This window comes from Hypomesus nipponensis, chromosome 26, assembly GCF_054491055.1.
Source record: "Hypomesus nipponensis isolate SF chromosome 26, ASM5449105v1, whole genome shotgun sequence".
In the NCBI taxonomy this organism is placed as follows: domain Eukaryota; kingdom Metazoa; phylum Chordata; class Actinopteri; order Osmeriformes; family Osmeridae; genus Hypomesus; species Hypomesus nipponensis.
In genome coordinates, this window is record NC_140386.1 from 11,095,001 (window position 1) to 11,121,385 (window position 26,385).

General features: G+C 48.0%; 3 protein-coding genes across 7 annotated transcripts in view; 1 reads left to right on the forward strand and 2 right to left on the reverse strand.

Moving 5' to 3' along the window:
* notch2 (notch receptor 2) overlaps window positions 1-6,479 on the reverse strand; it is a 37,743-nt gene extending 31,264 nt beyond the window's left edge. Inside the window, 1 exon segment of the mRNA XM_084692448.1 lies at window positions 5,879-6,479. Coding sequence (XP_084548574.1) covers window positions 5,879-5,951 — 73 coding nt within the window. The 5' untranslated portion in view covers window positions 5,952-6,479.
* Window positions 6,480-12,930: 6,451 nt separating this feature from the next.
* Window positions 12,931-26,385, reverse strand: part of sec22bb (SEC22 homolog B, vesicle trafficking protein b) — a 28,038-nt gene continuing 14,583 nt past the window's right edge. Inside the window, exons 1-5 of one of the 3 annotated variants that reach the window (XM_084692811.1) lie at window positions 16,185-16,409; window positions 15,334-15,443; window positions 15,097-15,257; window positions 14,665-14,811; window positions 12,931-14,193 (exon numbers count right to left, since the gene is read on the reverse strand). In XM_084692811.1, the coding sequence (XP_084548937.1) occupies window positions 14,039-14,193; window positions 14,665-14,811; window positions 15,097-15,257; window positions 15,334-15,443; window positions 16,185-16,259 (648 nt within the window). In that variant the 5' untranslated portion in view covers window positions 16,260-16,409 and the 3' untranslated portion in view covers window positions 12,931-14,038. The other 2 variants (XM_084692812.1, XM_084692810.1) reach the window with 2 other exon arrangements.
* On the forward strand, window positions 17,590-25,218 carry tmem59l (transmembrane protein 59-like). 3 transcript variants are annotated; one of them, XM_084692807.1, is made up of 8 exons: window positions 17,590-17,889; window positions 19,322-19,427; window positions 20,906-21,000; window positions 21,273-21,425; window positions 22,666-22,792; window positions 22,921-23,029; window positions 23,749-23,866; window positions 23,962-25,218. In XM_084692807.1, exons 1-8 carry the CDS (start codon window positions 17,725-17,727, stop codon window positions 24,118-24,120), a joined length of 1,032 nt encoding a protein of 343 aa, XP_084548933.1. In that variant the 5' UTR covers window positions 17,590-17,724; the 3' UTR covers window positions 24,121-25,218. The 3 variants fall into 3 exon arrangements, with proteins under 3 accessions (XP_084548933.1, XP_084548935.1, XP_084548934.1); XM_084692809.1 differs by lacking the exon at window positions 17,590-17,889 and adding an exon at window positions 17,913-19,003; XM_084692808.1 differs by lacking the exon at window positions 17,590-17,889 and adding an exon at window positions 19,038-19,187.

Consider the following 26,385-nt stretch of genomic DNA (forward strand, 5'->3'; position numbering starts at 1 on the left):
TTGTATGAAGAGCTAGTTTAACCAGTCAGTTCTCTCTCTCCCTTTTTCTACCTCTCCCTCCTCCTCTCTCTATAGCTCTCTCCCTCTGGGTGAACTTGGTTTAGTGATTCCTGTCTGAACCAATGTGATACTGATTTACATCACATGAACAACAAACTCTTTCAAAGTTGGAAGTTTGGGATTTGTGCTAATGACATCATTTCCATATACCTGCCTGTCTCTCTCTCTCTCTTGTCCTGCCTGTCTCTCTCTCTCTCTCTTATCCTGCCTGTCTCTCTCTCTCTCTTGTCCTGCCTGTCTCTCTCTCTCTCTTGTCCTGCCTGTCTCTCGCTCTCTCTTGTCCATACAGAGTCTTGTCATTTGAGAGGGAAATATTTAATCCAGCTTTCATGCGAGTTTCCTTCAATGCAAATCTGGAGAGGATGAAGAAAAGCACCAGAGGCAGAATAGGGGGAACGTTCTAGAACACTGACGTTCTAGAGCTAACCTGCTCTAGTTTACTTCTAGCTAGACCTAGGAAAGACAACTACATTGGCCAGAGGAGGATGTTGTGCTTCTACATGAATACAACAAAAGAAAGCACATACTGAAAAGTCAATTTGATCCACAAATAACTGCAAACAAAAAACAACGAATGTAGGACGAAATTGTAACAAAAAAAAAACTCAAGAAGTTTGGCGAAGTTATGTTTATGTAAGATTGTTATGTCCAAAATAGAGATAACCAATTACAGGAGGGACCTTAAAAAAACTGGTGATATCAACTTTACTTGTAGGTCTTGTTGCTAGCCTACACAGTAACGTTTAAGTGAGAGCTACTTCTTCTGTCTAGATCAAAATGAGATCTTTAGTCTGCATTTACGGGCATGAGTCTAGCTACTTTCAGCAGTAGCCGACGCATAAATAGCCTTCATGTTTAGACTGCAGCACAATAACGCAACAGTGCTATAGGTGTGGGATGGGTTCATTTACCTCCATAAACTCAGCCATGTTGCGATAAAGAATAAGTCAGAGGAACCTTAAGTTTTCTTCCTTACTTGGTTTGCTAAGGGCTTTTGTGCAACGCTTTAACAAACTTTAAAAAGGGAATCCTTAAGTATAAGACCAAGATAAGGAGAAAACCTAAAATACTTAAAGGAACATTTAAGGAAACCTTAAGGAAAAGACCTAAGGGTTCTTTGTGCAACCGATTATATTTTAAGGAAACCTTACTCTGACTTACGGAAAATATTAATTTAAAGTGTTTTTGCAACCGGCCCCAGGCACCAAAGGATGGCTTCCTCCTTCCTCCTTCACCCCTGAAATCAAGGTGTGTGAGTGTGTGTCAGTGTAACAGAGTGGTGACTCTTGACTAGACTTCCTCCAGACCTCTCTGCTGGCTCAGCTACATGGAGGAGAGCACAGGAAGTTGTTCACAGGACAGGAAGTTGTTCACAGGACAGGAAGTAGTTCACAGCCAGTGAGGAAGTAACCCTGTTTCCTGCTTCAGCCCTCATCCATTGGCAAAGTTGTTGCCATGGGAGACAGAGAATACGTTTTCTGAGCTTGGAGAAACCAAACTAAAATATCCTGGCCAGGGGCAACTCAATTATAGTTACCTCTGATGACCCTGTCCAGGGGCAATTAAAGTAAACAACCCTGCCCTGGGGCAAGTGGAGGGAGAGAGGAGGGAGATAGGGAGGAGAGTGAGAGAGAGGATGACCTGTGTAATTAGAGGGGGAGTTAACAAGCCTGGTCTAAAGCTGTGTACATAGAGCTGTGTGTGTGTCTGTCGTGTGTGTGTGTGTGAGTGTGTGCGTGCATGTAGTGTGTGTGTGTACTGTGTGTGTGAGTGTGTGCGTGCATGTAGTGTGTGTGTGTACTGTGTGTGTGAGTGTGTGCGTGCATGTAGTGTGTGTGTGTACTGTGTGTGTGAGTGTGTGCGTGCATGTAGTGTGTGTGTGTACTGTGTGTGTGAGTGTGTGCGTGCATGTAGTGTGTGTGTGTACTGTGTGTGTGAGTGTGTGCATGCATGTAGTGTGTGTGTGTACTGTGTGTGTGGTGGCAGGCAGCCCCAGCTCTCCCCAGGATTACTGAGCAGTGCCAGGAATGCACAACATCCTAATTCCCTGTTAATTTGCTAACCTGCCCAACAGTGCATACACACACACAGCACACACAGCACACACACATACACACAGCACACACAGCACACACAGCACACACACTCACATAACACACACACAAAATGCAGCCTCTAATCCCCCCAACCTTGGTCCCAGCCTTCTCTTCTCATGTCAACCTCCTCTCTCTCTGTCTCTCTCTGTCTGTCTCTCTCTCCCCTGCTCCCCCTCTCTCTCTCTGTCTCTCTCTCTCCCTGCTCTCCTCTCTGTCTGTCTCTCTCTCCCCTGCTCCCCTCTCTCTCTCTGTCTGTCTCTCTCTCCCCTGCTCTCCTCTCTGTCTGTCTCTCTCTCCCCTGCTCCCCTCTCCCTCTGTCTCTGTCTCTCTCTCTCTCTCTCTCTCTCTCTCTCTATGTCTCTCTCCCCTGCTCTCCTTCTCTCTCTCTGTCTCTCCATCTCTCTCCCGCCCCCTCCTTATTTCTCTCTATGCCACCCAGCCCTGATAGCAGACTGCGTAGGAACGTAGGCTCTTAGGACAAAGGCTCCACATAACACACACACATACACTACACACACACTACACACACACTACACACACACTACACACACACTACACACACACTACACATTTTGTCATTTAACAGACGCTCTTATCCAGAGCGACTTACAGTAAGTACAGGGACATTCCCCCCAAGGCAAGTAAGGTGAAGTGCCTTGCCCAAGGACACAACGTCATTTGGTACACACACTACACACACCTCCCTATGCTTAATGAGAACATCTGGACCCCCTTACCCTAACCCTCCAACAGTTCTGCCTCAGATCACCTATTAACCACCCTGCCCCCCCCTACACACACACACACACACACACACACTAATCACACACACTACTCAGATCCAAACACACACAAACCAGACACGCACACTGAGACTGTTACCACCCATCCTTCAGTCTCTTTACCCCGTTGCCTTCTGGCAGGCGTTACCGCACCATCCGGTCACACACACGCAGACTGGACAACAGCTTCTACTCAAGGGCCATCAGGCTTCTGAATGGACACTGATATGGACATTGATTTACTGCACAATATTCACTTATACACGTGCACTTTCAGCTACTGGTTGCCCTATCAGTAACATTGCACTACTGTACCCCACTGTACCTCTCCACCAGGCTCCTGTATGGTCATTGACATAGTCACTATACATTGCACTATTGTACTGTACTCCACTTAGGTTAGAATAGGTTATAGGGTTGAAATAGGTTTTATGTGCATTTAGGGTTAGTATAGTGTATTATTTATTGTTATCTGTAATTTAGGAAGTTTAAGTATTAGGGTTAGTATAGTCAATTATTTATTGCTATCTGTATATTTAGGAAGTTTCACTTATTTGAGCTCAGCATATATGTAAATGATGTTCTGTGTACTCATATGTTATGTTATGCCAGGTGCTTGCGTTGTCTTGTCTTAAGAATTTCAGTGCCCAGTCTGACCTTGTGTTGTTCTGTGTATCTGACAAATAAAAGACTTGAACTTGAACACACAGTCCATTCTGTTCATCCTCCCACTGTCTCCGGGTCAGAACCAGGTTCATGCCTGCACGAGTGTGTGTATCTCAGTGTGTGTGTGTGTGTGTGTGTGTCTATGTGTGTGTGTGTCTGTGTGTGTGTGTGTGTCTGTGTGTGTGTCTGTGTGTGTGTGTCTGTGTGTCTGTGTGTGTGTGGGGGGGGGGGCAGGGAGACTGTAGGAGGAGACGAGTGTTCTCAGTAATGCTGAACGGTGGGCAGAGAGTGTGTATGTGTGTGTGTGTGTGTGTGTGGTCAGTAATGCAGGGTGGTGGGCAGCTCAGTAAACAAGAGGTTTGTTTGAGTGAGGAGGAGCACCAGGCTGCACATTTCACACCAAGACACGCTTCTAGCCAACCATACACACACATACATACACACACATGCTTTACCCACCCACCCAGCCAGACACACACACACTACTTCTCTCTCATTCTGTCCCTTACTCACACACACACACACACTCACACACACTCACACACACACACACACTCTCTCTCTCCGCCAGACAGTGGCCTCACCCATGGAGCTGAGGTGTGTACCCATGGAGCAGAGGTGTGTCGTGTGCCAGTGAGCAGTGAGCCAGGACCACAGGGAGACACCTGATACACACCCACAATACCTCCGTCACCTCAAACACCTGCACCAGTAGCACCAGAGGATACAGAATGGGGAGAGAGAGAGGGAGACTGAGAGAGAGAGAGAGAGAGAGAGAGAGAGAGAGAGAGAGAGAGAGACAGACAGACAGACAGACAGACAGACAGACAGACAGACAGAGAGAGAGAGAGAGAGAGAGAGAGAGAGAGAGAGAGACAGACAGACAGACAGACAGACAGACAGACAGACAGACTGGTAGAAAGGAATGTGTAGCAGTAACAGCAGCATTCCTGTCTTTTCTTCTCTTAACCCCGCAGCAAGTTGCTGTTGTCCCGCTAGTGTACCGCTCCTCTCCGCTCGCTAGCCGCGCGGGGCACCGGGGGAATATGAGAAAGCCGCTCCGGTCACGCCACATGCTGACCTTCGCTAGTTTGTATCAAGTTATCTGCCGTTAGCTCTCAGTCGATAGCTACTGCAGCCTCGCGCTTTGCACACTGACCGAATTACACATGCCTCACTTATATATTTCTGCTTATGTTCATTATATATGCTTTTGCATACTTCTATATACTTTTGTACATATTGTTTATAGGCTACTTTAGTATTTGTATTAAGATATACTTTAGTATTTGTATTAAGATATTTCAACAAGATAATTGAGTAGAGCTGATGAAGATTATGAGGATCAGACAAGTTGTCAGTGAGGTTGTTCTCTATTCGTTGAGTACCATAACAAATATCCATGAATGGTATGTTGTTATTATCATGTTAGAATGTGGTAGTAGTCATTTCTCTACAACTAACGTCCCCCCTGACGTTGTGGCACTGTAATAGCTAGTTATATCACAGCGGCCGTTACATGCGAGGGGCCCACGCAACCAACCAATCCGCTTAAAGCATCAAAACCTCACGCCCAAATAAATCAATCTGTTTATAGAAGTTTCGACGTTCAAAACGTCCAATCATCACATTCATCACAATCCACATAACAAGCAGCGGTATTTTATTAAACAAAACAGTCCCCTTTCGTGTCCTGTGTTCTTGTTAGCGATAGCTTCAGTAAACTACAGACTTTTGGTAAAGTGTCCATTTTGAATTCCTCTGCCAGATCAGCCTGAGAGAGCGCTGGGTAACATCTGGACAGAGGTGCAACACCTCGAAATCCAACTTGCTTAATCTAAACGGCCCTTCCAGCACACGGTCAGGCTAGTCTCCACAACCAGCACAACAGCAACATTGGAAAACAATTAATTTCAACAAAGCTTAACAAATACTAGCGCAGTTGTTTGCAAAACACCTGAGGTGACCTTAACTGTGCAGAGCAATGTAGGCTACAGCCTAAAAAATCGCCTTGCTGCTAACCTAACAACTCAAAATCTAAACAAAAAAGTAACACTTTACACTTGCAAACAAGTATCTAGGCGGGGATGTTAATTTGTTGGTTAGTTTGTGTTATTGAGTTTAGTAAAATCCCGCTGTCAAGGGGTAAAGTCTTCAAGCTTAAGAGGCGCGAGTACCGACGCTTCTCACAGTGCCAGCAAACGTTGCGCTTTGATGATGAAACATGGGGTATGAAGTGTTGTTTAAAAGTTTCAGGTATTTTCCAAAACTTACCAAAGGATATTCGAATGCAGCACACAACGAAGACTACGACTTTGCCCGAAGAGAAACCGGGAATTTGGCCCATTTCTGTAAAATCCACATAGAGTCGCCAGCGCGAGGCTGAGCTCTCCCCGGTTTTCGTTATCAAAGTTTTCAAAGAGTTCCAAAAAGTGTCGCAGACAGTAAAATCATAAGAAGAAGGGGCGCTAAACCACAAACTACCAATTCTCTTCGAATTACAATAATCTGTGACAAGATTTAAATGTAATTCGTTATGTTTTTTCTTTAGAAAACTACAGCGCCGCACAAAAAGTTTCTCCTCGTCGCTCCTCCGTCACTCACTGCAGTCACTCATACGATATATTCTTCCGCGTAAGTCAGAGAAGGGCCTAACTGATATCTACCACATAGACTCGTCTCTCGTAGTACATTAATTAATGTAAGAATTAAAGATTCACAAAAAAGATCCATGAATGTATAACATTGCATACGTATGGAGGATATTTAAAAGTGTATCATTACATAACTGTTTGAAATAATCTTTTTTCGACTTAAGCAGTTTTGGTCCTCAGCGGCGGAGGAATTTTCTCTCAGTTAGTAGCTACTTCTCAAGGCTCTGACTCAAAATGAAGCCGTCGTGATTCTGTCTTTCCCCGTGTTGACGTTTTTCCGTTCTGCCTTTTAACGCCTACAATTTTGATACGACTATCAAAGTTATGTCAGGAAACGTGACTTATCTCTGGTACTGTTGTGTTTTGGCACCTCGGAAGCCCCTTGCTTCCAGGTTTCTGGACTGAATGACTCAGGTGATTACTCTAATAAAGTAACCAATTACGGTCACTGTTGTTTTGAAGAAAGTTTACAACAACCCACTGACCATCACTCCCCATCAATGTTTGTGTGTGTTTGGGGGTAGTGTGTGTGTTCGTGTGTGGGAGGTGTGTGTGTGAGGGGGGAGTGTGTGTGCGAGTGTGTGGGAGGTGTGTGTGTGAGGGGGGAGTGTGTGTGCGAGTGTATGTGTGTGTGTGTGGGGGGGGGGGGGTGTTTGAGTAAATCAAAATAAACAAACAAAACGTTTGCTACATTGTATTTGCTCTAACTGCAGGCTAAATGCACCCAGCCAAAAGATAATGCAAACATCAGCAAACATCATCAGTTAACCAAATGGGTTTTAAGAATAATGATGTGTTTATTTAGCGAAGACCTTTTCTAATCCAAAGCAGCATGCAGGTGGGGTGGAGGGTACAACTTAGTGGTTAAAGCAGTTGACTTCAGGTGAAGAAGTCACAGGTTGCCCTGGATAAAAGCTAAAGGAATACGGTATTATACAGAGGGGTATTGAACCTGAAAACTGCACAACTTAGTCTGATAACAGCCCAGCACAGACCCTGCTGTAAAGCTCCCTAATCAACATCTCTTTATCATGCAAATTACGTTTGCTGAGTGAACAAGCCCAACGATTTATTACCATCATCCAGACTACAATATAACAATAAACCACAATATACGTTAGTTATGACACCTCTTTAGGCAAGAAATATCTTAGTTATACACACAGTGAGGGTTGTCTGTGAGGGTTGTGTGTGTGTGTGTGTGTGTGTGAGGGAAGATGCCGTGTAGTGTAGCCTCAGATTTGTTAGAACGCGGTCATGACCTACACATGTTCATGATGTACACTAACTACTGGCTGGCTGGCTAACTGGCGGGCAGTTTACTGACTGGCTGGCTTACTGGCTGCCAGTTTACTGGCTGGCTTACTGCAGTAGCAGTAGCAGCCCTCCCTCAGAGCAGGTGGACGGTGGTGGCAGGGATGGAGAGGGGGCGGCCTTGATGATCCACACTGGTTCTACTGCGCCATGGGAGCGGATGCTAACCCCAGTGCTACATGAATCATTCCCGGACGTCGCTGGCTGGGGGACTGTTTTCACTGTGAGGTCACTGCTGATGTGGCGAGAGGAAGAGGGCGTGGGCTCTTCTTTACTGGCTGGTTTACTTGGGGGGGGGGGCAGGGGGGTGACCTTGGCTGGCAGGGGGGCAGGGGGGCTGATTTACGGCCTGGCTGGGGGTGTCGGGGGCAGACCAAGATAAACTGATGAGACTGGAGAAGAGTGATAGTCTCTGGATCACTGTGCCCCTCTCCCTGCCCTCCCTGCCCTCCCTGCCCTCCCTGCCCTCCCTGCCCTCCCTGTCCTGCCCCCCCTTCCCTGCCCTGCTCTCCCTTCTGTGCACCCCCCCCTCCCTGCCCTCCCTGCCCTCCCTGCCCTCCCTGCCCTCCCTGCCCTGCCCCCCCCTCTCCCTGCCCTGCCCTCCCTGCCGTCCCCCCCCGCCCCACCCCGCCCTCCCTGCCCGTGGGAACACGGTTGTGTTTGTGGTTTGGTGTCCTGAGCCCCCTCCCTCAACCTCTCACCCTTTCAGGGAAGCAGGGTCCATGGATGGTGGTATCTCTGCCAGGGAAAGAGGATCTGGACCACAGGAAGTAGAGGTATATATTTAGGGGGGTATTTAAGCAGGGGGGTATATTTAGGGTAGATGATCTGCACCCTTGTCACCCTGTGGAGACTTCCTCAGGACCCTGCAGCAGGATGAGGACTTTAGCCAGTCAGAGGGTCATGCTGCTGAGTAGTGGTTACCTGAAACTAATGTCAACACACACACACTCACACACACACGCTCACACACACGCTCACACACACACACGCTCACACACACATGCTCACACACACACGCTCACACACACACGCTCACACACACACAGGATCTGTGTTTGAGGGCAGTCTCGTAGCATGTCAAGATCTGTGTGGCACCATGCTGTCGCAGGACAATGATAGTCTCCATAGCGACCAGGGGTGAAAGGACACGGGGAGGGCAGGGGGGGGCAGGGGGGGGTGAAAGGGTTATGTGGGGACATGCAGATATGCAGACAGGGAGATGAGGAGGGGAGGAGGAGGAGGAGGAGGAGAGGGGTAGTGTGCATGACCTGAAAGTTGATCTGGTGGATGAAGATCCCTCCCTCAAGATGCTAGCCCTCACACACACACACACACTCACACACACACATATACACACACACTCACACACACTCTATTTATACACCAGTGTGGGAAAGCGCAGTGAGAGCATTATGTTTACAACCAGCACCCTGCATAGAACCTTCTGGAGAACGTGGAACCTTGTGGAGAACCAGACCAGGGCCCAGTGTTCTGCTGCTCTGAGACTGTAGATAAATACATAAACAAACACACAAACCACACACACACTCACTAACTCATACATACACACACACACACCACTCACACTCCAATCCTAACCCAACGGAGGAAGAGGGAGACAGAGGAGAAATGAAACCGAGAAACAGGAGTGGTGTATGTGTGGTGTGTGTGTGTGTGTGTGAGTGTGTGAGTGTGAGTGTGTGTGTGTGGTGTGTATGTGTGGTGTGTGTGAGTGCATCTTGCTTGTCTTCAGTGAGGGGTTAATTGTATCATAAATTCACAACCTGCTACAGTACAGGCATGATAGGTATTCACACCTCTCTTGCTCCCTCTCTCCCCCTCTTTCCCTATCTTACCCCTTTCTCCCTCTCTCTCTGCCCTTATCTCCCCCCCTCCCTCCCTCTCTTCCACCTTCTCTCTCTCTGATAGGGGTCTATTAATAAACACGGTTCATCTCTCTTGCTGTAGGTGGGCTGTGCTCCACATCAGGTTGTTGACAGGCAGGGTTCAAACCACCAACCTGGTGCTTGAATCACCCCACAACAGAGCTTGAACCACCCCACAACAGAGCCCTCTCTCTTTCTCTCTTTCTCAGAGGGTGAAAGGGAGAGGGTGAGTGGAGAGGATGAGAAAGAAGGGGAGGGAGAGAGGGTATCTGTGAGTCTGTGGGAACAGTAAACAATCTGCAGTGTGTTTTATTGTGATGGGAGAAATGTGTGTGTGTGTGGTGTGTGATGCACTCCTCCGGAGGCAGGTCACAGAGGTGGGGGCAGGTGTTTCCTTCACTGTGCGTGATGGAGAGGTGGAGGTGAGGGGGTGGGGCAGGTCCAGTCCTGACGTATGATCTGTGAAATGATGCCCCCGTGCCCCGCTCCCCCCAGCCCCCCTGTGAGAAGCCCATGGTTCCCAGGCCCTGTGTGCTTGCATGCAGGGTCATAACTCACCTCTGCCCCCTAACTTCCTCTTTCGGCCTGGACGCTTTACAACCTTCTCTGCTGCCCAGCTGCTGTGTGCCTTCTCACTCGTGTGTGTGTCTGTGTGTGTCTGTGTGTGTCTGTGTGTGTCTGTGTGTGTCTGTGTGTGTCTGTGTGTGTAAGTGACAGGGAAGCATTGAGCAGTGTAGTGATAACCCTCTTACTGTCACATAACTAAGATGTGCTTGATGTATGCCACCTTGTAGCCCCTCAACACTTACACAACATTCCCAAATACCTGAACTTCCACTCAAATCAAACACACCTGTCTTCTGTAGGCGCTGATGATAATCCACTATATCAACAATCAAGAAATGTTGTTTGTTAGAACCAGGAGAGACACACACACACACACACATACTCTCACACACACTCACGCTCTCTCCCACACATGTATACACATTCACACACGCACACACACTCGTACCGTAAGCATTGAGGCGCCACCTGACCTCCAGTGAAGACCTCTGACCTCTGACCTAACCAGCCTCCACCTCAGTCAGAGCTGCGGCTGTGACAGTGTGAGAGTGTCTGTGTGAGAGTGTCTGTGTGAGAGTGTGTGAGAGTGTCTGTGTGAGAGTGTCTGTGTGAGAGTGTGTGAGAGTGTCTGTGTGAGAGTGTCTGTGTGAGAGTGTGTGAGAGTGTCTGTGTGAGAGTGTCTGTGTGAGAGTGTGTGAGTGTCTGTGTGAGAGTGTCTGTGTGAGAGTGTGTGAGTGTCTGTGTGAGAGTGTCTGTGTGAGAGTGTCTGTGTGAGAGTGTGTATGTGTGTGAGAGTGTGTGTATGTGAGAGAGAGTGTGTGTGTGTGGAGAGGGGCTACATCTTCACATCCTGTCCCTGACTCCTGATCTTATCTCTCCCTCCCTCTCTCCCCCTCTCCCTCTCTCTCCTCTTGTGGTCTTCAATAGCTGCAGTGTGGTCATGAAGAACTTTCAAAAGTAGTATTTGTATTCCAGTCTGTGTTGGTGTGTCATGACAGGAAATTACACTGTCAAAATAATTTTTTAAGGTGTGTGTGTGTGTGTTTGCAGAGTGATGTGTGTGTGTGCTTGTGTGTGCATGTGCAGTGTTCCTGACCCCTGATCACACAAAGTATTTTAATCCAATCAGCTTCCTTTTCACATGACTGTCACGCAGCCTCGCTACCACGGTAACCAGCGGGACAGGAGGGAGCAGTAGGGTATGTAGCTCCTCTCCTCTCCTCTCTCTCCTTCTCCTCTATTTCCTCTCTCTCTTCTCCTCCTCTCTCTCTTCTCTCTCTCTCCTCCTTCTCTCTCTCTCTCCTTCTCCTCCTCTTTCTCTCTCCTCTCCTCTTCCTCCTCTCTCTCCTCTCTCTCTCCCTCCTCCTCTCTCTCCTCTCCTCCTCCTCTTTCTCCCCTCTCCCCCCCCCCCCCGGTGTGGAGGTGAGGAGGTCACCATGTGCCCTGGCAGCATGCAGTTTACATCGGACCACTTCCCTCTTCAGCAGTAACCACTTCCTGTTGGGGCCGTACCAGCAGGGAGACAGCAGCTACAGTGAAAACATGACTACAGTTGTCACACTCACATACAGTACATATCTGTTTCTTTCATTTCATTTTTACTGTATTTATTTATAAACATTATACATATAAGTAACCATTGTATTAGTTGCAGTAGGGTGAATTCAAGTAATCTGAGACATTGGGTAATGTGGGACACCTAAACTCCAGAGCGTTTTCTTAGTTTTTCTCAATGTTTACCAAACATTCTTCCTCCTCTGCTTATTACAATCAGAGTTATAATTAAGATTTTATTGTTGACAATTTTGGCATTATTTACAGATGTAATTCATGCCGAGATTCAGACAGAGAAAGTGTGAGAGAGAGTGAGAGAAAGAGAGTGAGAGAGAAGAGAGAAGGACAGAGCAGCGTTTCCCAACCTGTGGGCCGCTAGGGTAATACAGCTGGATCGCCAAACCAATGAAAGCTAAAGTATGAAAAAATGAAATATGTATATATTGCCCTACTGTTGTTAAATGATTATTAACATTCTTACAAATGTTTTAGTGACATTTTGACTTTCATTCATTTTGACCGAAACGGCAATTTGTGAACGTAAGTGTTGGACGGCCGCAAAAAGATTTGATCTATGTAAGTGGGCCGCAAAGTGGAAAAGGTCGGGAATGGCTGGGATAGTCATACACAGCCCAGGACAGCAGACAGTGATGGTGTCGAGCAACATCTCAACCTTCCACCACACGCCTGGTCATCCTGGCTGGAGTTCAGCAGGAACATGTTTTCTGTGTACTTTACGGTAACATACACGTATACACAGAAAAGCCAATGTTTAACCAGACATGATCTACGCTGTCAATACAGACCTCTGATGTAGAGGTCCTGCCATGAAGCTCTCCTCAACACAGCAAACAGCGCCCCCTGGTGTCTGACAGTTCTACAACTTGATCAATTAAAAATCTGCGTATGTAAAATGTTTAAAGTTACGCAATTTAATCCAGACAGTTCCTTGATTCTGAATCCTATTTGAACTCTACTCCTGCTGTATTTTGTGGCCGTACATCCATTTGAATAAAAGTGTTAAATGAGTTAAATGATAAAGAGCGAATTATCATTCCCGATGTTAACTGCACCCATGAATAACATGAGAGATGCTTAGCTGTATAACATGAGAGATGCTTAGCTGTACCCTTTATGGTTCTGATCAAGCTGAATCCACCCTGCTTCCCCGAACACAGAGCCATGACCTTTGACCCTGCTTCCCCGAACACAGAGCCATGACCTTTGACCCCGCACTGAGGCCCACCCCCTCCACGTCCCTCATCTGAAGTCCAGGACTGCGTCCGGGCGCTCGGTGTCATGGCTGTCCCACCAGCTAGGCTCTCTGACAGACACACCAACACTGGAGCAAAATGTGCAAATCAGATTTATTCACCCAGGGAGAGGAAGCAGACTGGAGCGAAACATGCGTTAACTATGCGCTGCCTGGTCCACACCTGGCCCTTGCTCTTCTGGAACCTTCAGGGCCCTTAACATCAGGTCTCCAGCTGTGTGCACCTGGTACATGACAGCAGGACACCCCTTGGAGACACACTCTGGAGAGAGGTGTGTGTGTGTGTGTGTGTGTGTGGGATACAGACCTCTGGAGAAGGATATCTGGTGGTCTGGCTTGTTTCACTTGTGTTGATATGTAACACCTGACCCCTCCCACTAACACCTGACCCCTCCCACTAACTCCTGATCCCTCCCACTAACTCCTGATCCCTCCCACTAACACCAGACTCCTCCCACTAACACCAGACTCCTCCCAGTGCTATGTCTGACATCTGTCCTGGCTCAGGATGTGTGATGGGATCTTAGACGGCAATGTGATAAATGTGAGCGTAGAACAGTTATCATACAGGAACTGGTATCACTGTACACAGGAAACACTTGTTCATTTTCACACAGTCACACGCTCAGTCTAATGTGTTTAATCATATGATCACTACACACACACACACATACACAGGCACACACACTCACTCCCCTAAACTGCTATAGGACCAGTGTGTTCTGGTTGTTACAACATCAGGTGAGTAAATATAACATGACAGAGATGGAGAGAGAGAGGTAAAATAATGTTGTGTTTCAACTACAGTGTTCAGAACGGAGGGACACAATATTACAACAAGTTGACCCCTTCTCATCATCCACTGCCACCTAAGAACATCTCTCCTCTCCTCCGTCCTTTCCTAGATCCATTCCCTCCTCCTTCCTTCCCCTGGGGACGTCACAGTTACATGAACTACCCTGAAACTGCACACAGCCGCTCCTACGGGTGTTGCTATGTGGTTCTGTGGTAGTTAATGTAACCTGGCTGTGCTACCGTGGGGGTAATCGCTGATGCACTGTGACAAGATGGGCTGAAGAAGTGACAACACCCACCCTGTCCTGTATCAGAGACGTCGTCCAGGAAAGAGGGAGGAGGGAGGGAAGATGACAGAGTGAAAGACATGGCATTCCTCCTCCTATGCTCAGAGCCACCAGAAGCGGACGTACACGATGAGCATGATGAAGAACACGCCTCCAGCAGCCAGCTTAGCGTAGGTGGAGCGTGTGTTCAAGTACTTGGCGTCACTGCGGTACTTCTTAGACAGGCTGGACAGGTTACTGGCCTTAGAGTCCAGAGCTGTGGGGGGAGCACCAGACAGAGATATTAGTAAGGTAGTTGGGTAGACACCAGACAGAGATATTAGTAAGGTAGTTGGGTAGACACTAGACAGAGATATTAGTAAGATAGTTGGGTAGAAACCAGAAAGATATATTAGTAAGGTAGTTGGGTAGACACTAGACAGAGATATTAGTAAGGTAGTTGGGTAGACACCAGACAGAGATATTAGTAAGGTAGTTGGGTAGACACCAGACAGAGATATTAGTAAGGTAGTTGGGTAGACACCAGACAGAGATATTAGTGAGGTAGACACCAGACAGAGATATTAGTGAGGTAGTTACCAGACAGAGATATTATTAAGGTAGTTACCAGACAGAGATATTAGTAAGGTAGTTGGGTAGACACCAGACAGAGATATTAGTGAGGTAGACACCAGACAGAGATATTAGTAAGGTAGTTACCAGACATAGATATTAGTAAGGTAGTTACCAGACAGAGCCTCTCCTCTCTGCAGCACCTCCTCTATGTTGGCCACCATGATTCTCTGAACGTCCTGCAGCTCAGTGTTGATGTTGCCCAGGTTCCTTCTGGCCCGGCTGTCGATGTACGACTTCTTAGTCTTCTGGATGTATGTGTCTGGGGAGGGACACATGTCACAGGAGCTCTGCTTACGCTAGTTAGCTGCTCCCTAAGGCGCTGCTATGCTAACTTTCTTTTTTTGAGTAATTAGCTCGGCTAGTAGATGGCTAGGCGGTTGATAGCTAGTAAGCTAGGCAGTTGATAGCTAGTAAGCTAGGCAGTTGATAGCTAGTAAGCTAGGCAGTTGATAGCTAGTAAGCTAGGCAGTTGGTAGCCAGTAAGCTGGGTAGTTGGTAGCCACTAAGCTGGGCAGTTGGTGGCCAGTTAGCTTGGGCAGCTCACCAAACTCGATGAAGGAGTAGGGTCTGGAGACAGAGGGAACCTTCTTGCCGTGTTGCTCGTGGAACTCTGCCTGCAGGTCCTCCAGGTAGGCGAAGGCCAGCTTCTTGGGGAAGCCAGCCTCACACAGCACCAGGTAGCACACCCCCTTCTCTATCACATAGCTGCAGAACAGAACAGTATTAAGTGTGTAGCACTGTCCTGTGTGTGTGTGTGTGTGTGTGTGTGTGGTAGACTCACTGGAAGGCCATGGCTCCAGCCTCAAGGGTACAGCGTGTGGGACTCTGCTCATTCAGCTTTCTGAAGAGCTGCTTGGCCTGGCTCTGGTACTGATGCAGGTCCCTACCCAGCTACACACGCACACACACACACGGACGACAGTGTTACACACACAAGAACACTTAAACACTTGAAGACAACACAGAAACAACACAAAGTTACAGCCAAAGACACATAAGCTTCTCTCTGCTGTCTCCAAGTTAGATACACCAGAGCAGTTTGTTTGGGAGCCTGTGCAGAGCAAACAGGAAACCAACCTTTTCACTTCCCTTCAGGAGAGCAGGCAAAAGAGAGGGAGACATGTTAAGTCTTCACAGCAGCTGAAAACAACACCTACTAGACAATAGCATGCACCGCCAGCCTGTTAAATAACCACCGTGTATCTAGCCTCAAATCTAGATCAAATGAAACCCGCAGTGGCTTATTCGACGTCTGTGTCGCTGTGTCTTTAACGACCCAGCGCCGAGCACGGCTCGCCTCGTCTCAAGAACTCTGACACAGCTGGAGAAAAGCCATCTCCGTTGGCGGTCTGAGGGTTCAAAGCTGGTTATCTGGAGAGAGGAGGGAAATAGCTAATAGTCTCAGTGGTGCTACCAGCAACATAGTTTGTACGATACACTTCCATTCATTTTGTTACATGTCATACAGCCAGTATAGTCCAAGATATTTGCTATTGTGTTGTTTAGGTGGGTCAATATTAGCTACATTAGCTGGAAAGCACACATAGGGCTGGCTGACAGGCTTAGATTAGCTAGCCAAACTAGATGTCACTGATAGTCGGCTACACATTAAAAACGTATGTGGAATTTAACCTGTTCGTCCTCTTGCATTGAAGCAGCCAGCGGTAACCCATCCGCCAACCGCGCGATCATAGTAAGCAGCACCATGTTTAACCAGTAATATTGTGTTGTTCTCCGCCGCCGGTGCCAGCTACAGCAATGCAGCTGAAGGTAACTGTCAGAAAGGAGAATGACGACTGACAACACAACAGTACTGACGACGCGCTGAGCTGGCCGGAAGCGCCTGTTCTTGCGGTGCGTCGCTCAAATGTGTCCGTTAGCATAGCTACTTGGTTCTGTCAATTTTTCTTTTCCACACATCAATTACTTTAAAGAAGCTACACCAATTGGCTTAAAATTACAAATATTCTTCATGGACGAAACTTTTTTTCCACACACACAGTGAAAGGAGAGGGAGAACAGAGAAGCCTAAACAGAGTAAAGCAGAGCAGAGCACAATAAAGTAGATATATAGTAGAGTCCTCATAAAAAAATATATTGTTAAAACCTTTGGAAACTTTTTTCTTAAAAAAAACATTTTTAAACCTTTAAAACAGTTTGTCAAAACATTTTCAAACCGTTTAAAACTTTTTTTGAAAATATTTTCAGAACCATTTCAACCTGTTTTGCGAAACCGTTTTTAACCTTTCTAAACTTTTTTACACACAGTGAAATGAGAGGAGAGAGGCTTAAACAGAGCTTAAACAGAGTAGATTAAATCTACATGAGTACAGTAGAATATAGTAGAGTCCTCATCAAGTATTCATCAATGATACAAGTTTTTAACCTTTTTTTTAAAAATTTTTTAACTTCTTTTAGAAAATATTTTCGAACAAATATTCACCAAATTTGTCATCCTCCTAAACAGCAGAGGTGACAGCCTGTCATGGTATCTGATGTCAGGATAGCCACACAAACTTTATGAAACTTTATTCTTTTACTTGAGGAAGATGAACTCGGTTGGTTTTCTTGACCGGAGACCCGCTGACGTTCGCTGAAAGTGTTTATCAGGGCTGGATATGACATGACACAACCTAAACATGCAGCCAAAGACAATGCAGTGAACCTGGAGCTTTGGGGGAAATAAGGACTCAGGTTGGAGAGAGGCAAAGGTCCAGGCGCACTGTACATCATGAACACTAATACAGTCATGTGAATACACAACTCCGTGTACTTCGTATACTCTTGTCGATATATTTTTCCATAATTACTTTGCTTGCATGTTTATGTTAATGTCTTAACAAAGAAATGTGAGTAATGATGACAGAGGCACGAGAATAATATGGATGTATATTGTAAATATAGCCTACATTCAGCAGGGCAGCTCGAGCTGCATTGCTGTAATGACAGAGTGTGGGGGAGGAGGGGAGGAGGAGAGGAGGAGGAGAGGAGGAGGAGGAGGGGACCGTGCGTTGTGATGCTACCGGTGACGACACTTCTAACAGAGCATAGCCCAAGATTACCGAAGCCGACAGAGGAATCGGGGCTGTAGCGACATCCAGCAAGGCGACATCCAGACTACCGATCCGCCAGTGCACGCCGAGGCTGTTGTGATCACCGATCCGGCTTTGAGATGTTTCCGTGCGGCAGCAGGGCGTGCGGTCTCTCCGCTCTCGCCTCGCTGCTCCTGGCGGGGCTCGTGGCCGCCTCCTCAGATATGTTTGACAACCAGCTCGGTGACATCAATTACTGCAAGAAGCAATGCCAGATTACCGTCAAAAACAAAAGCCCCGCTAAAGTAAGTGGTCGGTTGTCTATCTTTCTGGTTAAATTGGTTATCGATCCGATGGGATTCAATGCAGTCCTTACGGAGCTAATCGATCATCTATAGGCTATGTTTGGTTGATGGTGATCCATGGAATCGTGAAACACAGTTAATCGCGATACAGCCTCTGGCAGCGTGTGTTTGGATGTGCTTTGTCAAACTGAACGGCATCCTCAGACAGTCTCTGATATCATCTCTGCACAATCAGGCCGAAGATCTGATCTCGTGACGCATCGTCCTCCGGAGAATTTTACAGCGCACCTGCACGCGAGATAAGCGCTTTGCTTTTGTGCTAATGATGATCATTATTCATGTTGAAACTTGGGTATTTAGACAACCCTTCAAAACAACATATCTAAGTGTTATTCTGCTCAAATTAAAATTATGATGATGGTGTATTCTCTTTCCAACGATAGTAAAAAAAAAAGACATTTACAGTAGGCTATGCAGTATGTTTATTAGGCTACATAAATGAAAGCGTGCCGAAGCACTAATCTTTACTGTGAGGATTCTCTGCTGTGATCGAGTCAATCAGATAGCCTAACAGAAACCAGGTTTAATTTCTTCCCTCTCCTGCTCCACCGCCATCACCCCTCCTGCTCCTCGCTGAGTCAAGGTGTGGATAATACGGCGTTTCGGTGCGGAGCAGCAAATCGGGTCGTAACCGCAGTCTAATAAACAAAACCCAGTTCGCCTCATCACATACGTTGCACCATTAAACGGAGACCATGTGTTTTCCTTTAGAGATGATGCGCGTGTAATTTATATTGTCCTTCGGACGTCGCCCCCCGGTACATGTCAAGTTTATAGACCAGCCTATATATGAACACGGACAGTGAACTGAGAGGCAAATAAAGCTTAATTATCGTCGCTATTAAGAAGCAGACCCAGTGAAAGGGAATGCAGAACACAGTAAAAAGGGCTGTAAAGCGTTCATAGTCGGCTTGGGATCCTCGTATGTGTTCTTGCTGTTCTCGTACTGGCCGCCTGAGTGCGCTGTTTCGCTTGTTCCTACTTGAGGTGTTGCTGTGGGACCTGGAACAAGTTCTAGTTTGTGGCGGACAGACGATTTACTATCTTGCGCAAGGTTTGCAGATTTGGCCTATTTTCGCAGCCAGTGCTGGTCCTTGCTATAAGCGATATAGGTTCCCACCTAGGGCGGCATGAAGAGGGATGAAGGAATTTTCCAAGTGCATCAATTTAAGAAGGGGGGGGGGGTTCCTAGCACTGTTAGCAACTGTTTTCAGACGAGTCTTAATGCCCGTTTTATCGTAAGAACAATAATTTAAAAAATAATACATCAAATAACACGTTCGTTGACTGAGAATTAGCATGAATTGAGCTTGTTTGGTTGTGTTGCTAACTTTTCGTTATGTATTTGATAGAGTTGTTTGTCTCACTGCAGGATGGCATCATGAACGCCTGTAACCGTGGCTGTCGTCTCTATTCCATCTGTCAGTTTGTCAACGGAAACGCTGGCTTCAACACCAGCAGAGAGGAGTGTCAGGGAGGTATTTCTGCCCCCCATAACTGCCCCACTCCCTCCTACAACTGCCCCCCATAACTGCACCACTCCCTCCTACAACTGCCCCCCATAACTGCCCCACTCCCTCCTACGACTACCCGCCCTGTAGACCCCCCCTGTAGGCACATCAATAATTTGAGGCATTAATGTCAATTATGTCAAGCAATGGCCAAGAGTTGATATTGGTGATGAATGTATGTATATATATAATGAACTCCTCAAAAAACTTTCGGAAACGTAATTTCGGTCGATTATTCCTCCCCTTGTATTTTATATAGTTGAAAAGCCTGATTAGTCACCTTTACAACGAGGTACAACTTGTAAGGATCGTGCATTCATGGAATGAGCAACACAGCTAACTGTGTGGGTAGCAGCCCAAACAAAGTGCCAAAATCCCCTGCAATATTCTTCTGTTGGTCTTCACTCTCGTTTTGAGTTGCTTGGTGGATTGGATGATTGCACTCTCCCACAGTTATAAGGAAAACACAACATGTTGGCCATTACTACACTTGATTCATTTTTACACAGTCAGGGACCTCAGTAGCGTGTGGAGGATCCATGCGCAGCCACAACAGCTTGGCATCTCCTCCTCATGCTGGTCACCAGCCTGGTCACACACTGCTGTTGGTAGAACCAATTGGTTCTATTGAAGAGGAGGAATAATCGACTGAAATAACGTTTCCGAACTTTTTTTGAGGAGCTTGTGTTCTGCTCCTCTCTCTTACCAATCGTCTCTGGAGGAGGGGATCCCTCTCTGAATTGCTCCTCCCAAGGTTTCTTCCATTTTTTCTCCCGTTGGGAGTTTTTCTGGGAGTTTTTCCTTGTCTTCCTTGAGGGTTTAGGTTGGTTGAGGGGCAGTTCTATGGGCGTATGTGAAGCCCTCTGTGACATGCTTCTGTGTAAAAAGGGCTATACAAATACATTTGATTTGCTGTGGGATGTCATCCCATTCCTCTACCAGGATTTCTCGCAGGTCTGCCAACATGTTTGAGTTGGTCACTGGCACGTACAGCCCGCCCAAGCTGATCCCACTTAAAGCTCAAAACGAGAGTGAAGACCAACAGAAGAATATTGCAGGGGATTTTGGCACTTTGTTTGGGCGGCTACCCACACAGTTATCTGTGTTGCTCATTCCATGAATGCACGATCCTTACAAGTTGTACCTCGTTGTAAAGGTGTCTAATCAGGCTTTCCAATTATATAAAATACAATACCAATTGGTTCTGTTGAAGGGGAGGAATAATCGACCGAAATAACGTTTCCGAACTTTTTTTGAGGAGTTTATATATATATATATATATATAATATATATATATATATATATATATAACTGGTGTTCAGAGACACAAGACTAGAGACACTGGAGTGTTGGATGAGACGCAACTAGCACATTCTCTCTTCTTTCCCCCCTCCCTGTCTCCCCCCCTCCCTGTCTCCCCCCTCCCTGCCCCGTCCTCCCCCCAGCCTGTCAGGAGGCATACAGGAAGCTGTTGGAGCAGCAGGCGTGTAGTGTGGGCTGTGCCAGCCAGCCCTCGGAACCAGAGATCAAGAGGAGGAAGGTGAGACACACACACACTCACTCACACACACTCACAAGCATTAAAGGAAATGCTGACACGGCACACTCTAAAGCCAACAGCCTTCACACACAAACCTCCTACCTACACACACACACAGCCCAGACCTCTACCCCTTTTACTGAGAGACATCCACCTCATCCTTTAACCCCCCCAGATTAGCCCCCCTCCATCATAGAGCACACACACCCCTCTAACTCTCCCTCCATCATAGAGCACACACACACACACCCCTCTAACTCTCCCTCCCCCAGCTGAAGGCCCTGGCTCACCGCCCCCAGCCCCCCTCCATCATGGACGCCATCTCCAGCTGGTGTAACGACATTGTCAGCTCCGCCCACAACTTCATCTCTTCCACCTGGACCTTCTACCTGCAGGCCGACGACGGCCACATGCTGGTCTTCCAGGTGAGAGACAGGGAGAGAGTGTGGGAGAGAGGGAGTGTGTGGATGCTGTAGAGCTGTCAGGATCAGGCCAGTCCCTGCGTATGAACCAGACACAGCATCCTAACGTTACCAGGGCAACCACACCACTGAGGTTTCTGACTTGAGTTTTGGACGCTTGATGGATGCACTTGTTTTGAGACAGTGACATGTCAGCTGAGTGGAGCCAGGCTGTGGGCTGGCTGAGTCCCTCCCTGGCCGGCTGCCCAGCTGGGTGACTGATGGTGTCTGGAGTGCTTGTGTGAGGATGAGAGAGGGTGGTGTGTGTTTCTCTCCACCCCCTTCTCTCTAGAGGAGGTCTATTTGTTTATATATATACTTTTTTTGGACCTTTTGCTTTATTGTAAAAAGTGACTGGAGTTATGAGAGAGAGGGGAGAGGGAAGGAGAAAGAGAGAGAGAAAGGGAGAGGGAGAAATAGAGAGAGTGGAGGATACAGGGTTTGATTTGAACCTGGGCCCCTGGGGTAAACACAGGTAGTGGGGTAAGGCATTACCTTACATGGTACTTAACTGGTGAGCCCCCTCTCTAGCATGGCTAGCTAACTGTTAGCTTAATGGCTATCTAACTGTTAGCTTCATGGCTATCTAACTGTTAGCTTAGTGACTAGCTAACTGTTAGCTTAGTGGCTAGCTAACTGTTAGCTTTGTGGCTAGCTAACTGTTAGCTTCAAGGCTAGCTAACTGTTAGCTTCAAGGCTGGTTGTGTGTTGTTACAGGGCTCAGTATGCTAGCTGTGTGTTGTTCAGTAGAAAGGAACCAACATCCCATTTTAATGAGGTCTCCAAGGGAGACAGAAACCCACATGATGAAAGACATAATACAGAACCTGCAGACCTGGGTCAGTGTGTGTGTGTGGTGTCAGCAGGGTGTGTGTGTGGTGTTAGCAGGGTGTGTGTGTGGTGTTAGCAGTGTGTGTGTGTGGTGTTAGCAGGGTGTGTGTGTTTTCACTCACACTGCTCAGTTGCTGTTTCAAAGGCTTTGGCCAAAGACCACTTCTTACTGCCCCTGAGGGAGAGAGGGGGGGAAGGGGAGGGAGAGAGGGGGGGAGGGGGAGGGGGAGGGAGGAAGGGAAAGACGGGGGGAGAGTGGTACCCTCTTCATCTTAGTCTACTGCTAAATGTTTCTGCATGGAACCTAATTTCTGCATCTGTGTGTGTTCACTGTTGTGATTCACTGTTATCTTGTGTGTGTTAACCCCTCCAGAGCCAGCCAGAGGTAGAGTACTCCCTCCCAGAGCTGCAGGCTCCTCGCTCCAGCATGCAGGAGCCCCGTGCCCCCGCCGCCCCGGGGCCCCTCAACCACCAAGGTCCCCTCACCCAGAGGCCCCGCGGTGAGAAGGAGAGTGTGTGAGAGAGAGTCCAAGAGTTCATGTTTGTGAGAGAGGGTGTGTATGAAAGAGAGTGTGTTTCTTTTACTTTCACTGTTGTGCTTCACTGTATTGTGTGTGTGTGTGTGCAGGTGTACGAGGTCATGGAGAGAAGGCAGCAGACAGGCTGGGGGGGAAACAGGCAGCTCAGCACCCAGACCAGCCAACCACTGAGCATGACCTGCTGGGCTGCATGTCAAGGTGAGCAGGCCTGGGAGGGTGGGAGGGTGGGGGGCTGGGAGGGTGGGGGGCTGGGAGGGTGGGAGGGTGGGGGGCTGGGAGGGTGGGGGGCTGGGAGGGTGGGAGGGTGGGGGGCTGGGAGGGTGGGGGGCTGGGAGGGTGGGGGGCTGGGAGACTGGGAGGGTGGGGGGCTGGGAGGGTGGGGGGCTGGGAGGGTGGGAGGGTGGGGGGCTGGGAGGGTGGGGGGCTGGGAGGGTGGGGGGCTGGGAGACTGGGAGGGTGGGGGGCTGGGAGGGTGGGAGGGTGGGGGGCTGGGAGACTGGGAGGGTGGGGGTCTGGGAGGGTGGGAGGGTGGGGGGCTGGGAGGGTGGGAGGGTGGGGGGCTGGGAGACTGGGAGGGTGGGGGGCTGGGAGACTGGGAGGGTGGGGGGCTGGGAGACTGGGAGGGTGGGGGGTTGGGAGACTGGGAGGGTGGGGGGCTGGGAGACTGGGAGGGTGGGGGGGTGGGGGGCTGGGAGACTGGGAGGGTGGGGGGCTGGGAGACTGGGAGGGTGGGGGGCTGGGAGACTGGGAGGGTGGGAGACTGGGAGGGTGGGGGGCTGGGAGGGTGGGGGGCTGGGAGACTGGGAGGGTGGGGGGCTGGGAGACTGGGAGGGTGGGGGGCTGGGAGACTGGGAGGGTGGATCTTTATTAAACATAACTGTAGTAAACACACTGTATTGTCTTCCTGTGTGCTCCAGGAGGTCAGGGCTCCCCAGGTGGATCCTGGCTGTGTGTCTGTTCCTCTCCATCATGGTGATGCTCTGGCTCAGCTGTGCCAGCCTGGTCACCGCCCCGGAACAGCACGTCAAGACTCAGGTACACCATCACACACACACTCAGGAACACACACACATATACATTATATTATACAAACACAAACATCCACCTTTGTGTGTGTGTGTATGTCTCAGCTGAGTATTAACGGAGATAAAGAGTTCCTGGACGACGTACGGAAGGTCAGCCCCTCCCACCTGACCCCCGTCATCACCGTGGCCATCGACCAATCAGAGGAGGGCGAGGAGGTGGGTCCTCTGCCTGTCAAGGTCGACCTCAACAAGACAACTCTCTAAGGAACCAATAGAATCGCTTTGCGAAGAGTAACCATGTCTACATCTCCTGTGGTAGACAGTTAAATAGCAACACACACACACATACTGACACACACTAACCCTGAGGAGGACAGAGCAGTTACGGGGTGTGTGTGAGCATGTGTGTGTGTGTATTTGCTAACATGACATCAAATCAATAAAATCAGGACTCCCAGTTGAAGCAGAGCCACCCTGCTCTCTAGGGACAGTAGTAATAACGTCATAATTCAGTGTATTTATTTATTCAAGCTTGTGTGTTCAGGACCAGTATGTGTGGTAGAGTGAAGCCAGGTCATGTTCAGCTGCTGCCCTCTGGAGGTCACCAGAAGATCACTACTGCCCTGATCAGTACTGTACTACTGTACTATCACGATCAATAACCTGATCAGTACTGTACTACTGTACTATCACGATCAATAACCTGATCAGTACTGTACTACTGTACTATCACGATCAATAACCTGATCAGTACTGTACTACTGTACTATCACGATCAATAACCTGATCAGCACTGTACTACTGTACTATCACGATCAATAACCTGATCAGTACTGTACTACTGTACTATCACGATCAATAACCTGATCAGTACTGTCCATCCCATGCTGTGCCCTGCGCTTTCTATTAGCCAGCTGTTTTACACATGGGGGGTGAAGGTGACGCAAACGTTTGGCAGCACCTTCATAGCCCCCACCAGTGCTTGGGCTGTTTCCACATAAGCTGCTGTATTGTTAGCACCAGCCTTCATGTAACCATAGTAGTAATATGTAGTAATATGCTCCTGAGTAAAGTCAGAGGTGGGCCCTCCTCCTCTCCTCTCCCATCCTCCTCTCCTCCCCTTCTCTCCCATCCTCCTCTTCTCTCCCATGCTCCTCTCCTCTCCCATCCTCCTCTCCTCTGCTTCTCTCCCATCCTCCTCTTCTCTCCCATCCTCCTCTCCTCTCCCATCCTCCTCTCCTCCCCTTCTCTCCCATCCTCCTCCCCTCCTTTCCCCCACCTTCTCCACCATCAGAGAAATTATTCTCCTTGCTCTTTTTTCTGCTGAGTTTCAGTGGAATAATAATACTGACAACATGACAACACAACCAATTAAAATGTTTTCATGTTAAACTGAGTAGATGTCTCTTTTCTGTTTCAATACTGTGTGTGTTTATAGTGTGTGAGTTTACAGTGTGTGTGTGCGCAATGTGCGTTTACCGTGTGTGTGTTTACAGTGTGTGTTTACAGTGTGTGTTTACAGTGTGTGTGTTTACAGTGTGTGTTTACAGTATGTGTGTTTACAGTGTGTGTTTACAGTGTGTGTTTACAGTGTGTGTGTTTACAGTGTGTGTTTACAGTGTGTGTGTTTACAGTGTGTGTGTTTACAGTGTGTGTTTACAGTGTGTGTTTACCGTGTGTGTGTTTACAGTGTGTGTTTACCGTGTGTGCAGTGTGCGACAGTTTTAAGTAGCAGGGAGCTTCTTGAACTTCTGGAATTTTTTCCACAAACTTCCTCCCCAAACCCCCCCCCCCCACACACTGTGTTTACAGTGTGTGTTTACAGTGTGTGTTTACCGTGTGTGTGTTTACAGTGTGTGTTTACCGTGTGTGCAGTGTGCGACAGTTTTAAGTAGCAGGGAGCTTCTTGAACTTCTGGAATTTTTTCCACAAACTTCCTCCCCAAACCCCCCCCCCCCACACACCTGACACACACACACGTGACACACAGCAGGGAAGGGAAGAGAGGTGGAGTCTAACGAGCAGTTCTTCCTCTGTCCGCATTTTGAAATGCGCTGTATGAATAAAGTTTGATTTGATCCACATGGGGGCAGCAGAGCACCATATCTCCGAGGAGACACAGCAGCTTCCTGTGAGCCAGAAAGAGAAAGAGTTGGCAACTTCATTCTGTAAAATCCCAGCATCAAATGATTCTTACTGTATATTTCTTAGCAGGGGTGCATTTCTTAGCACGACACTACAGCCCTGCCCCAAAATGCCCCCCATTTCATTTATGTTCTGTATATCCCAGCATCAAATGATTCTTACTGTACATTGAAGGGACTAGTATGAGTAACCAGAGTAAGTTTCATGCGTGTGGCACCTTGCTAGTCAGAGTTAGCAGGGGGTAAAAAAGGTAGGAAAAATAATGTAGGAAAAAAATGATTCCAGCATCAAATGATTCTTACTGTACATTTGGGGGACTAGTATGAGTAACCAGAGCCATCTATGGCTAACCAGAGCCTGCTGGAAGATGAATCAGTCAACAGG